This window comes from Oryctolagus cuniculus, chromosome 3 (genome assembly GCF_964237555.1).
Source record: "Oryctolagus cuniculus chromosome 3, mOryCun1.1, whole genome shotgun sequence".
NCBI classification, from domain to species: Eukaryota; Metazoa; Chordata; class Mammalia; order Lagomorpha; family Leporidae; genus Oryctolagus; species Oryctolagus cuniculus.
Genome location: NC_091434.1, coordinates 51,353,304 through 51,365,791, shown reverse-complemented (window position 1 = coordinate 51,365,791; position 12,488 = coordinate 51,353,304). Strand labels below are relative to the sequence as shown.

Below are 12,488 nucleotides of genomic sequence, written 5' to 3'. Positions count from 1 at the left end.
AAAGCCACCACCTTCAGTGCCGGCATCCCCAGCTACTCCACTTTTGATCCAGCTCTCTGCTATGGCCTGGGAAAGCAGTAGAAGACGGACCAAGTCCTTGGGCCCCTGCACCCACGTGGGAGTCCAGGAAGAATCTCCTGGCTCCTGGCTTCACATAGGCGCAGCTCAGGCTGTTGCTGCCAATTGGGGAGTGAACCAGGAACAAGCAGATGGAATACTCTCTCTCTGTCTCCCTCTCTCTTCCTCACCCTCTCCCTCTATCCTTCTCTCTCCATGTAATTCTTTCAAATAAATAAATATCTAATAATAAAATAAATAAAAATAAAACTCGGTAAACAGGATGATTTCATGTGATTCTTTTCAATATATGTTTTATATTACAGTTTTTGAACTGTGAGATAGTTACTGCTTTCCCTTTTTATCAGTAATATTACCCTGAAATTTTAAAAGGCATAGACAATGATAACTAGTGTCATGTTGCCTTTGGGGTAATACTGAGATAGATTTTAATTTGAGTCAGTACCTGCACGTTGGAAGATATATATTGTATCTTCTAAACAAATAACAGAGAAAGAATACCACAACATCTTACTTTTCACTATTAAAAATGAAAAGAATCTAATATTTTTAAAGGAATTCCACAAAAGAAGAAAAACACTGACATGACAAAAGCGTGCATTTAATTTGAGATTTACAGAGAGATACATGACCAAAGTTGTGTGCATGGCTTGTCTTTGGGATGGCCCCAGTTTATTTTTAAAGAAGAAATAAAAATGGAGCCAACAAATGCAATTAAGAAAAAAAAATCTGAGACACAAGGGGACCTACATGTTCTAGTTTAAGAAACATGCAAGTGTTACAAAGCATTCCAGATACAGTATGACAGAGAAACAGTGAAAAGGCACTGGAACAATGCTTTTTCTTTCAGAAAAGGAAGTCTAGCAATTATGGTTTTACAACGGTGTTGATGAAACAATATTTATTTTAACGACTTTTGTAGAAAGCATTTTAGCACCATCATTAAAGAAAAAATCGCAATTATATATTTTTAGCCCTGACTATCTCCATTCTTGGAATAATAACAGAAGCATAGCACCTTTTAATATCTAAAATATAAACAAGAATAGTAAGTCCATCCCAGCTTCTAGAGATGAGGTAGCTCATGCTAAGAAATGTTGGGCCATTTTTTTTCCTATGAAAGTTCAAAGGCCAAATGGTCTAATTCCAATCATCACATTTGATTAGAGTTAGCTCTATAACTCTGGGTTTCTAGATGTTTTTCTTCATTATAAGCTTCAGGGTGATGAAATTGGATATGTGGAACAGTCTCAACTTTGAGTCTTAGATACATATTTATAAAGTTGTATGTGTGAGTTATTTTGAATTTATTTAAGTTTTCACATAACTTCCTTCTGTATTGATAGACTACATCAAAAGGGAAAAAGTACTTTTAAATTTTCATGAGAATTAAGTCTAAACCTAACACCCTTCACAAAAATTTAAGAGAAAGTAATTTCATGTTGTTTTCCTGAAATTCCATGAAATATATATTATTTTTTAAAATTCCATTTAACACAATGAGAAACTGGTACTTTTGAACATTTTCTTTTTAAGAGCCTCAATAATGGTTATACAATATCAAGACATATGTAGATTTCAATCACAAGATTAAACAATTTGATTTCATTTTCCATTGATAATGAGGGAATGAAAGGTCACAAAAGGGCACAACTTTCTATTTATCAAACTGCAGCCAAGCAAAATAAACATGTGTTATAGTTTTATATACCCCACTCTTTAAGCTACCTGCCAGGAAGAAGAATTTCCTCATAAATACTAAGCAACCTTTTCATTACATTGAAATAAATTGAAGAAAACGGAGATTTCTTTATTGAATCAGTTTACTTCTTTTTAAAGGTGGTCATTGTCATCGGTCATCTTAAATCTAAATTGCCACATTGAAACATATTTTAAATCAATTAAAACTTGGGGATTGTAAGTAAAATAAATATCTGAAGGATAAGGAGGCCAGGCACTTAAGACCATATATACAGTGCTGACGAAGGATCAGCCATTGTTTCAAGAGTCTCAGGATCAACTTCAAAACAGTCAAACTTCTCGTGAATGATGGTGGTCGTCATTGATGGTGGCGGTCATTGTAGATGCATCTTGGCTTAGTTTACATAAAACAAACTGGCCCAACTTCAATGCCAAATTCCTGGTCTGTGCTGCCAACATCCACAGGGGCAATATCTATGATGGGCAAGCGTGCCACATTCTGTGTTCTATATTCAAAGACGGTCTTGCCCATATTTCCATTTCGTTTCTGGAATTAAATGGTGCAAGGGTTAATAGTATCTACATTTTTTCCTATGTATGTTATACAGCAAACCCCTCAGTCAACTTCATAATATAAAAGTAAAAGCAATGACTTTAGTTACTTAAAGTGAGGTACTAGCATGCGTGGTAGGCATTTCTTTCATGCTTTCAGTGAATAAATTTCCTTTCTTCTTTGGCAGGTACACAAATGATCACTAATAACATAAATTATGACTGCTTTCTTTTTCACAAATTAAATCATAATACAAAGTAATATTTCCTTATTTTACTTTATATCTGGATATGCTAGTGGGGAGATATATAAATCAGAAAAAATATACAAAGTATCTCATATTGACTATATATTTTGGAGTTAATGAATTTTAAGCCTGAATTGTGATTTAACAAGCTAATAACTTACAGGGGAACCAAAGAGAGTTTGCAGAATAGCTGGATCAGATCCTGGAGATCCAGGCCTTTCTTCATTGTTTTGTGTTAAAAACCACTATCATGTTTTGTGTGTAATCACTCACTCAAGTTTACTCTAAAGAACAACTATAAACAAACCACTTCTGAGCTTATATACAAGGTGAAATTGCCTCCACTTCTAGATCCATGACAGTTTTTATCAAAAATAACTTATTTCTTCATCTAGGAAGTCAATGTGCATTAAAAAGTACTTACGGAGCAAGTATCATGGAGAACTGTGTATCTGAATCTAACATTTCCCTCTGCCTTGATTTCTAGGTCATTTGCTCCTTTGAGAACCACAGCTTTCTTGAGGCTCTTAGTTTGATCATCCATGTATCCTACACTGTTTTTGCAGATGTAAGTAATATTCTGGGAGGCTTCTTTAGACAGAAGGCGAAGGAAAGTCATCTGAGTAATTGCTGTATTAGGTGACTGGTGGTCTCCATACGTAAACTGGAAAAACAAAGAGTCTCATATACAATACTGAATGGTTTCGTATTGCCCTACACGTGGACAGGTAGATAGACAGATTTCAAACAAACCAATTCTGAAGAGCATTCCCTTAATTCTTGTTATATAATGAGCTATTCTACTTCCCTAAAATATCTGTGAGTAGTCATAAGAACTTTTGTCCTTACCACACCTACTAAGAAATGATGAAATCAGTAATAAAAATGTAGGGATTTTTAAAATAAGCTTTAATCATATATCAAAAATAACTCATTATTTTAATGCTAACTATATTAAGAATTTCAAAGTAAGTATTGGTATAAAATCGTCTTTACACTAACTGTTATACACTTGAAAGAAATACGAATGTGAAGCCAGCATGGTGGCACAGTGGACTAAGGTGCTGCCTATAATGCCAGCATCTCACAAGAGCTCTGGTTCATGTTCTGGCAGCTGGATTAAGTACTTGGACCCCTGCCACTGACATGGGAGACCAGGATGAAGCTCCTGGCTTCTGGATCTGGTCTGGCCCATTCCTCTCTCACCCACTCTCTCTCACCCGCTCTCTCTCTCTCTTCTCTCTCTGTCTTTATCTCTCTGTAAATCTGCCTTTCAAGTAAATACATAAAACTTTAAAAAAAAGAAATAAGAATCCAAAATTCCCCACTAGCTAACCAAAGTAATCAAAAATTATTTCCCATGGTTGTTTCCTATTTATCTTCTACTTTGTTTTCAATGTTTCCATTTGAGTTTCTTACAAAATGTTATATTAGATAAATTATATTTCAACTGTTTATATTAAAATTTCATGCTTATTAAATAATGGTAGATTCTAACACATCTTTCATGAATTCATGATGTTCTTATTCATCTTTATCCTGAATATGAATTCTGGGAAAATGTCAAGAGCTGAAGTAAGAAGATAAGATCAGGATTAAGCTTCCAGAAAGGGGTCTGGAAAGAAATAGTCATACTATAATAGGAAGTGGCAAGGCCAGATAAGAGTCTAATCATTGAACCATGATAGAAACATAGGGCAACCTGGGACCTAGAAAAATATTCATAGAATTCATATAATAAAATGTGCTTTAAGTTTAAAAAAGACTATAAAGTTTATGAAATTATTTAACTGAAAAATTTATTATAGCAATTTTGCTTCATATTTGATTATCACTTACTATATACGAGATATTACACTGAGCACTTTATATTCAAACAAGGCTATGGCATGATGCACTTTCAACTGGCAAAGCTGAAGTCCAGAAGCTTAAGGACTTCATAAGGTGCCAAAGTCAATAACAGATGCAACTAAGAGCAACCCAGTTCTCCAGAAGGTCAGTATAAGAACTGCCTTTTAATTATCGCAAGGTCCCTTCACATATATTTTACAACTTGTACAATGTACATTTAAGGAATTAATATAAAAAAGTGTTACTTTTCTATAATTCATCAATGCAAAAGCTATGATTCAAAATTTATGCTAATTTAATTCATAGTAAAACTTTATGTAATAATCATTGCAAATATAATTAATTAGAATAAATTGCTTCAAAATAAAATAGGTCAAAAAATAATAGCATAGTAACCAATAAATTTTAAAATAAAACAAAATATGAGAAGCACAATTTTTGATAAGCACATTAAATTACCTGAGATCCTCTGTTCATATCAAGACCATACCAAACAGGCTTGTGGTCAGGGGATTTGCTGGCCCACCAGGTTTTACAAGGTATACTGGATGGAATTGCTGAAATACATGTTTCTCCTGTTTCCATGTTGCAGTAAACTTTGATTGCATCTTCAACAGATCCCTGATTAGGATCAATCCAGTATTCACCTATTTTCCAAAATAGAAATATTTGCTAAATAAAGAAATTCTCAAACATGATTATGAATCTCCAAAAGAATTAAAGTGGTTTGATGTTATGAACTCAATGATCAAAGATTCTATGGAAAAAGAGTAGCCCATTTTTTTATTATTTTGTTTTGTTTTGTTTTAAGACAGAGTTACAGAGAGAGGTAGAGACAGAGAGGTCTTCCATCTGCTGGTTCACTCCCCAGATGGCTGCAACAGCCAATGCTGCACCTATTTGAAACCAGGAGCCAGGAGCTTCCTCTGGGTCTCCCACATGGGTGCAGGGGCCCAAGGACTCAGGCTATTTTCTACTGCTATCCCAGGCCATAGCAGAGAGCTGGATCAGAAGAGGAGCAGCTGGGACTAGAACAAGCGCCCATATGGGATGCCAGTGCTTCAGGCCAGGGCTTTAACCCACTGTGCCACGGCGCCTCCCCAAAAAGTAGCCCTTAATTGAAAGCAACTGTGATTGTATTGAGGGCTTTTCTGAACATTAGTTGCTGTTGTTCTAAGGCACTTTAGCCAAATTATGTATTTAAGGTTCAATGCATTCACATAAAGGAAATGTCATTATCCTCATAACAGATTAGAAAACAATTTCATAAAGGATCATCTGCAATACATAATCGACTTTATCAAAATATATGCATTCTTAAGACGGCGCCATGGCTCAATAGGCTAATCCTCCACCTTGTGGCGCCGGCACACCGGGTTCTAGTCCCGGTCGGGGTGCCGGATTCTGTCCTGGTCGCCCCTCTTCCAGGCCAGCTCTCTGCTGTGCCCCAGGAGTGCAGTGGAGAATGGCCCAAGTGCTTGGGCCCTGCACCTCATGGGAGACCAGGAGAAGTACCTGGCTCCTGCCATCGGATCAGTGCGGTACGCCGGCCGCAGCGCGCTGGCCGCGGCGGCCATTGGAGGGTGAACCGACCGCAAAAGGAAGACCTTTCTCTCTGTCTCTCTCTCTCACTGTCCACTCTGCCTGTCAAAAATAAAAATAAATAAATAAATATATATGCATTCTTGTTAAATTTATAAAGTCAAAATTTTGAATCAAATTATAATTGAAATATAATAAAAGAATGCATTATTAAAACCATGAATAAAGTAAATAAAGGAGTCAAATTATAATTAGAATGCTGTAAATCTTTTCACCGGCACTGGTAAAAATTAATCTTTGCTATATGAGGGATTTTTGAAATAGGATATACTAGGTTCATGGTTGGTGCTATAAAGAGTCAAATAAATATATAAATATATATTTGTTCATATATTTGTGTGTATATCATCTGTATATGAAAATAAATTTCAATTAAAATGAAAGAACAGTGATAAGAGTAGAGAATAAAATTGCTTATTTTTCAACAATAATTTCTGCTATCTTGTCAACATTATTTCAGTTATCTGAAACTGAGACATTTCACAGTTCATCCCTATGGCCTAGGATCCTTTTCTCCAGGTGTTGTTAGGTTAAACAAAATGATAGAATATGACAAACCTTAAGCATGGTGCACATAACTAGGGTAGAAAAAAGATTTCATTCCAAATGCCTATAACCTCAGTATAACATAATCCTGCCAGTGGAGATTCCAAAAGTGTTATTCATAGAACATGAAACCACATAGCTGTAATTCTGTACTCAGATAAATTTTGAATGCAATATATATTTTACTTGACCTTTGATAATCCAACAATATATTATAGCATATTAAAAATTTCAAAAGATTGGGTTTAGCATTGCGGTATAGTAGGTTAAACTATCCCATAATGCCACTTGTGACAGTCTTGGCCCACTCCAATTCAAATCCAGTTTCCTGCTAATGAATCTGGGAAAGCAGAGGAGGATGGCCCAACCCTTCCACCCACACAGGAGACCTGGAGGAAGTTCTTGTCTCCTGGCTTCAGCCATCGCAGCCATTTGGAAAATGAACCAGCAGATGGAAGATCTCTCTCTTTCTCCACCTCTCCTCTCTCTCTCTCTCTCTCTCTGAGAGTCTCTCTCTCTCTCTCTCTCTCTTTCAAATAAATAAATAAGTCCTTTTGTAAAAAATTTCAAGAGGTCACACAAGTAAATAAACATGATGAATTGTGCTTAAGTATTTTCTATTACCACAAATCCTTACTTCTTCTAAAAATCATCAATATTTTAAGACTATTGAATGGAAATGGAGTTAGGATATGCCCTCTAGTATACTACCTATCATCTTGTCCTCTGATTTTTCATGCAACTGTCTCCAACAGTAAACTGTAAGCTCCATGACATATTTGTAATTTTCTCTCTTATGTGTATCACTAAGCAGAAAGCCAATAAGAGATTTTTTGGAAGGTGGTTGAGAATATACAATCAGAAACATTGGGTTCTGCTCAGATGGGCCATCGCTTACTCACCACTTTGCTTTGTAGAATGGCAAAGCCTTAAGTCATCACAAGTACGGGCTGGATGCTTTTTAGAACCATCAGGGCTGCGCATGGTTTCAATCTGACTACTGAGTGACTTCAGAGTTGCGTGGACCCCTGGGTCAGTTATGTTTTTGTCATCAGGAGCCGCCTGGTCTTCAGTAAATTCTGGAAGAGGATCTGGCATGCTTTCATCATAGTGCCCCATAATATCTCCAAGGGCAGCTGTCAGGTGGCCAGGGGGACCTGGAGGACCAGGTGGTCCAGGCTCCCCAGGAGGACCCTAGTTCAAAAAAATTGTAAAGACATTTAACACATTGTTTTTGTCTTCCTAAACTTGTGGGACTTGGTGCCTGGGGGGTTAGAGTGCAACATTCCAATCGGACAGTGCTAGGAAGTCTGTGACTCATGCCTTTTTGTAACTAGATGGGGCTGGCCTGACAGGCTGTAGCATTCCAAGGATGAGAAATGATGCTTCTTTTCCAGGCAACATAACTGCAAGGCAGCATAGGAGATAAATAGGGCTCAAAGCACAAAACATCAGCTCTGCTCTTTACCTTGCAGAGAGAATATATTTTATGCAGAGATCATGTAGATATGCACAATCATTTCTAAACTCTTTGAGGCCAAAGTGCTACCAAAATAGTTACAAAGTATTTATGGGCAGAAGATGAACAAGGTATGCAGGGAAGTTGTGGGTGCTGATTCAATAAGTCCATGTATCAATACCAACAAAATACTCATAAGAAGCAGCCATACTTTCAGACTGAGAGAATTCTCCCCTACTTCCTGACTGGGAAGAGGGAGAGCACAAGAAGTCTTTTAAGACTATGTAGATAAAAATTCTAAGCACTAGACAAAAGTGAAGAGAATCCAAAGTAAATAAGGAACTCCACTTCCTTATGGCCAAGTAAGATCTACGGGAAGGAGGGAGAGGTAAATGCAGAGGCCAGGAAGTGGGTTCTCTCTATGAATTCTGCCTTACCCCTAGGAAGAACTGAGCAATGTGAAAGAACCAGGTGACAAACTGAACATACACATTGTCTCTTGTGTTATGTTGACAGCATAGACCTGGAAGTCAGAAGGCTGGAGTTCCGGGGTGAGCATTTGGCCTAATGGTTAAGTCACGAGTTGGGATGCCCACATTCTCAGAGATTTTCCTGAATTAATAAATATATCTCACAGACACTTAGATTATTGCTATCTAAAGCAAAGCAACATTTTCATATCTTTAATTATAAATATACTTCTACCTTGCTATCTGCTGTTACTGTTATAACATTAAGTCAAGGCCTGGGGAGCTTGGGTGCAGATTTTATGTATACTAAATAACCAATAATAAGATATTTTAACTAGTCATTATACACACAGCACGTGTGTAATTTCTAGGTTAGTTTTAGGGTCCTTAATTCTTTTCTCATCCAGCTACAGAGACATTACTGGATTGAATCCAAGCTATTGAATCAACAGCACTTCTAGCATGCAAACCCTGCTGACTTTACCTCTGGCCCTGCTTCTCCCACACTGCCTCGCACACCAGGAGGTCCAATTGGTCCAAGTGGTCCAGGGTTTCCTTCTTTGCCAGAAGGACCGACTGGGCCTGGAGGACCCTGTAAGAAATAAAGGCTGCCTTTTAGTTTCTATGAAGAAGATTTTTATTATGTCTTTTTGTACTCGAAAAGCAAGTTTACATAGAAACAACTGCGGTGATGTCTCAGATTCATTTTCTCCATGGCTCCTGGCACTTCGTAATATTTACAATTTAATCACATGTGAAACGTCCATCATCTGTGCCTGACAAAAGACGAGTAGGAGCTAAAATCTTTAGTCAACTATCCACCAACCTTGATGGCTAGGAACTGCTTTATAAATCTCAAATATTGTAAACGTAGTTGAAAATCCAATTAACTTGGAATGAAAAATGATAAGTTGAAGTATTTGTTGTAAGTGGTATTTGTATGCTTACACTTCAAAATCTTGTCACATCATAGTAAGCTGCATACTATCATTCACAATATGATATGAAATTTCTTTAGACTCTGTAGATATAGCAGAGCTTTTCTAATTAATATTTCAAATTTTTGTTAGCAAATTTTTCTATTTTCCTAATATATATATATATATATCCTTTGTCTTATGACACTAATGACTTATTAGAGGCAGCAAGAATATAAATGCAGAATTTGTAAAAGCTTCAGATATTGAATTCATTTCATGATTTTCCTCCAAATCAGCCTTTTGCAAACTACTTATGTGGAACTATCACAGTTTTATACAAAGGACAAAACAGATCCAACTTCAAAATCCACCTCTTCTCATGGAAAGTCTTATCATTTCAGCTCAAAAAGTATAAGTTTAATAGAAATTTAAACTAAAACAAAATTAACAGGTGAATATATTCCAACCCTAGATCAGAGATTTTATTTTAATGTCTTGCCATGAAGTAATATGTCATATTTCATGACATTTCTACTTAACATTTATTGCTGAATTGTTTGTCTCATACATTTGCTGCCAACTTCAGAGAACATGAGTCAACTTCAACTTCAATGCTTAAAAGGATACTCAAGCACAAGGAGCATGTTACCAAAGGCACTACTTAGATCTGAAATTTAACTAATTTTGCTTTTTTCACTTACTCTTGGGCCAAATGGTCCAGGAATTCCAGCACTACCTTGTTCACCATTTGGACCCTAAGTAGGAATAAAAGGAAAATTTTGTCAATATAGTTAGAACCTACATTGTGCCATTCTCAGATTTTAATATATACTGAAATTGACTTTAGCAGTATAAGCTACTTAATCAATCCAAATGTCTGCCTGACCAGTACCAAAAGTAATTGCAGAAGTAAACATACATACAGCTTTCTGCTTTATTTCTCCCCTTATAAAATAACCGTTATGCATGTATGTGCAACTATATTAAGAAACTAGTTATCCATCTAGATCATTGTTGAGGGGTCAGCATTGTGGTGGAGCAGGTTAAACCACTGACTGTGATGCTGGCATCCCATATGGGCGCTGATTCATGTCCCAGCTGCTCGGCTTCCGGGCCAGCTACCTGCTAGTTCCCTGGGAAAGCAGCAGAAGATGGCCCAGGTGCTTGGGCCACTGCCATCCATGTGGAAGACCTAGACAAAGCTCCTGGCTCCTGGCTTTGGCTTGGCCCAGCCCTGGCCCTTGTGGCCATCTGGGGAGTGAACCAGCAGATCTAAGATCTCTCTCTGTCTCTCCTTCTCTGTTACTCTTTCAAATATAAATAAATTTTTTCTTAAAAAAGGATAGTCTTTGAATGAAAATAAGATTTCAAAAGACCATCTATCTTATAGACAGATATATGCTCATATGTTCATATCAACATATCTGTGTATGTTTACATGGCAGGCAGAAAAACACTTAAAGGAATGACTTACGGGAGGGCCAGGAAGCCCCTGTAGACCAGTGAAGCCTCTGTGGCCCTTCTGACCTCGATCACCTCTGTCACCATGATCGCCTTTGTCACCACGAGGTCCTTGTGGTCCCTAGAAACAGTCGTGGAATGGACATTACTAGTTACTACTACAAAATACTGTACTTTCATTTTTCAATAATTGTATTTAGAATAATTTTGAACCTTGCATTTAATATGAATTAACATATTGACTAATCTAACATTAGAGCTAGGGTTTTTTTCTGTTTTTCTCAAGGAATAGTAGATCACTGAAAACACAGACATACAATAAAGCCTTCCTAAAGATTCAGTTTTTAAACATTTACCCTACATTTATAATAAAGTGAGGTATTTTTTTTAAGTTTGGCCTAGCCTATCTGAAGCATTTTTCAAAGATTGTTTTTCACATATTTGGCAGACAGCATTATGTGAAAATACTGCCTCCATATACTTATTATTTTAAATTAAATCAAGAGTACTTTTTTACTTACCATGTTTCCTCTAAGAATGAAAGTTATTAAATTTTATGTGCAAATAAATTAACTGGATATGAAAACTGGGATTATATTAAAAATTGAAAAACCTTTTAGCAGAAGGAGAACTATCATTATTAAGCTTCTTTCCTGATAAGAAAACAGGAGGAATGCCTATGATTTCCTCATATCTGCAATATTTGTATCCAAGTGCAATGATCTCGATCCCAGGAGACTAATGAAAAATTCACAGTTAAAAATCTTATTTTGGGATAGAAGCTACACCCAAAAAAGAAGTGAGAAGTATCTGAGGTAGGTTTTTTGTTCTGTTTTACTTTTGGTTTTAAATCTAGGGTATTAAAAACAGCTCCAGGAATTCAGTGGCTCATGGTAAACTAGCGAATGACTAAGCAGCATGGAGTCATCTCATGTTCAAGGCCAGTTTCCAAGGTATCTAGAGTTTGCCTAAAAATAATTGGAGCTCCATTAGTCTAACCTTGGAAGGTTGATGGACTCATCAAATTGATTAGCTTTAAGGTGGATTTTCCCTTATCAGATTTTTGTTTTAATTTTGTTTTATTTTAATTGTATTGTTGGACATCATAGAAACCCTTTCATAATAAAAATAAGGCTAGATTTCAGTAGCTCTTACATATTTTATATAACAATCTAAATTTAAATATCAAAATCAATGTTTCCATAATATTAGAAAGGGCCTTTTATCTGGGGAGATGTCCCAAAGTTTTACAACTAAAAATAATCTATATCAGAAAGTACATTTTTATAATGTTAATTAAGATTCACTTACAGAAAATAAAACACTGTTTCTGTAACTACTTAGGAAGCCATTCATTTGATATGTTATGAAACTGAGATCTTTGCTAGTCAAGCTTGACTCTAACCTAACAATTATTATTAATATGGCCAAACTTTTAAATATATAATTGTTCTTCATGAATATGGACATTATATAATAAGCATGACAAGCATTACCTATTAGACTGCCCATAAGAGGTGATCCATTATCAGACACCTCTATAATAATAATGAACCTGAAAGTGATCGTAAATAACAAAAACATCAGGATGTAGACAGTA

At 36.2% G+C, this 12,488-nt stretch overlaps 1 protein-coding gene across 4 annotated transcripts in view; it reads right to left on the bottom strand.

The window, feature by feature from the left end:
- Positions 1 to 658: 658 nt before the first annotated feature.
- The window catches only part of COL5A2 (collagen type V alpha 2 chain), a 147,381-nt gene continuing 135,551 nt past the window's right edge, over positions 659 to 12,488 (bottom strand). For all 4 annotated transcript variants that reach the window (XM_070070485.1, XM_002712334.5, XM_070070486.1 and 1 more), the window contains 7 exons: positions 10,902 to 11,009; positions 10,129 to 10,182; positions 8,992 to 9,099; positions 7,481 to 7,772; positions 4,890 to 5,077; positions 3,004 to 3,243; positions 659 to 2,326 (listed from right to left, as the gene is read on the bottom strand). In XM_070070485.1, coding sequence (XP_069926586.1) covers positions 2,180 to 2,326; positions 3,004 to 3,243; positions 4,890 to 5,077; positions 7,481 to 7,772; positions 8,992 to 9,099; positions 10,129 to 10,182; positions 10,902 to 11,009 — 1,137 coding nt within the window. In that variant the 3' untranslated portion in view covers positions 659 to 2,179. The remainder of the gene's footprint in view (positions 2,327 to 3,003; positions 3,244 to 4,889; positions 5,078 to 7,480; positions 7,773 to 8,991; positions 9,100 to 10,128; positions 10,183 to 10,901; positions 11,010 to 12,488) is intronic.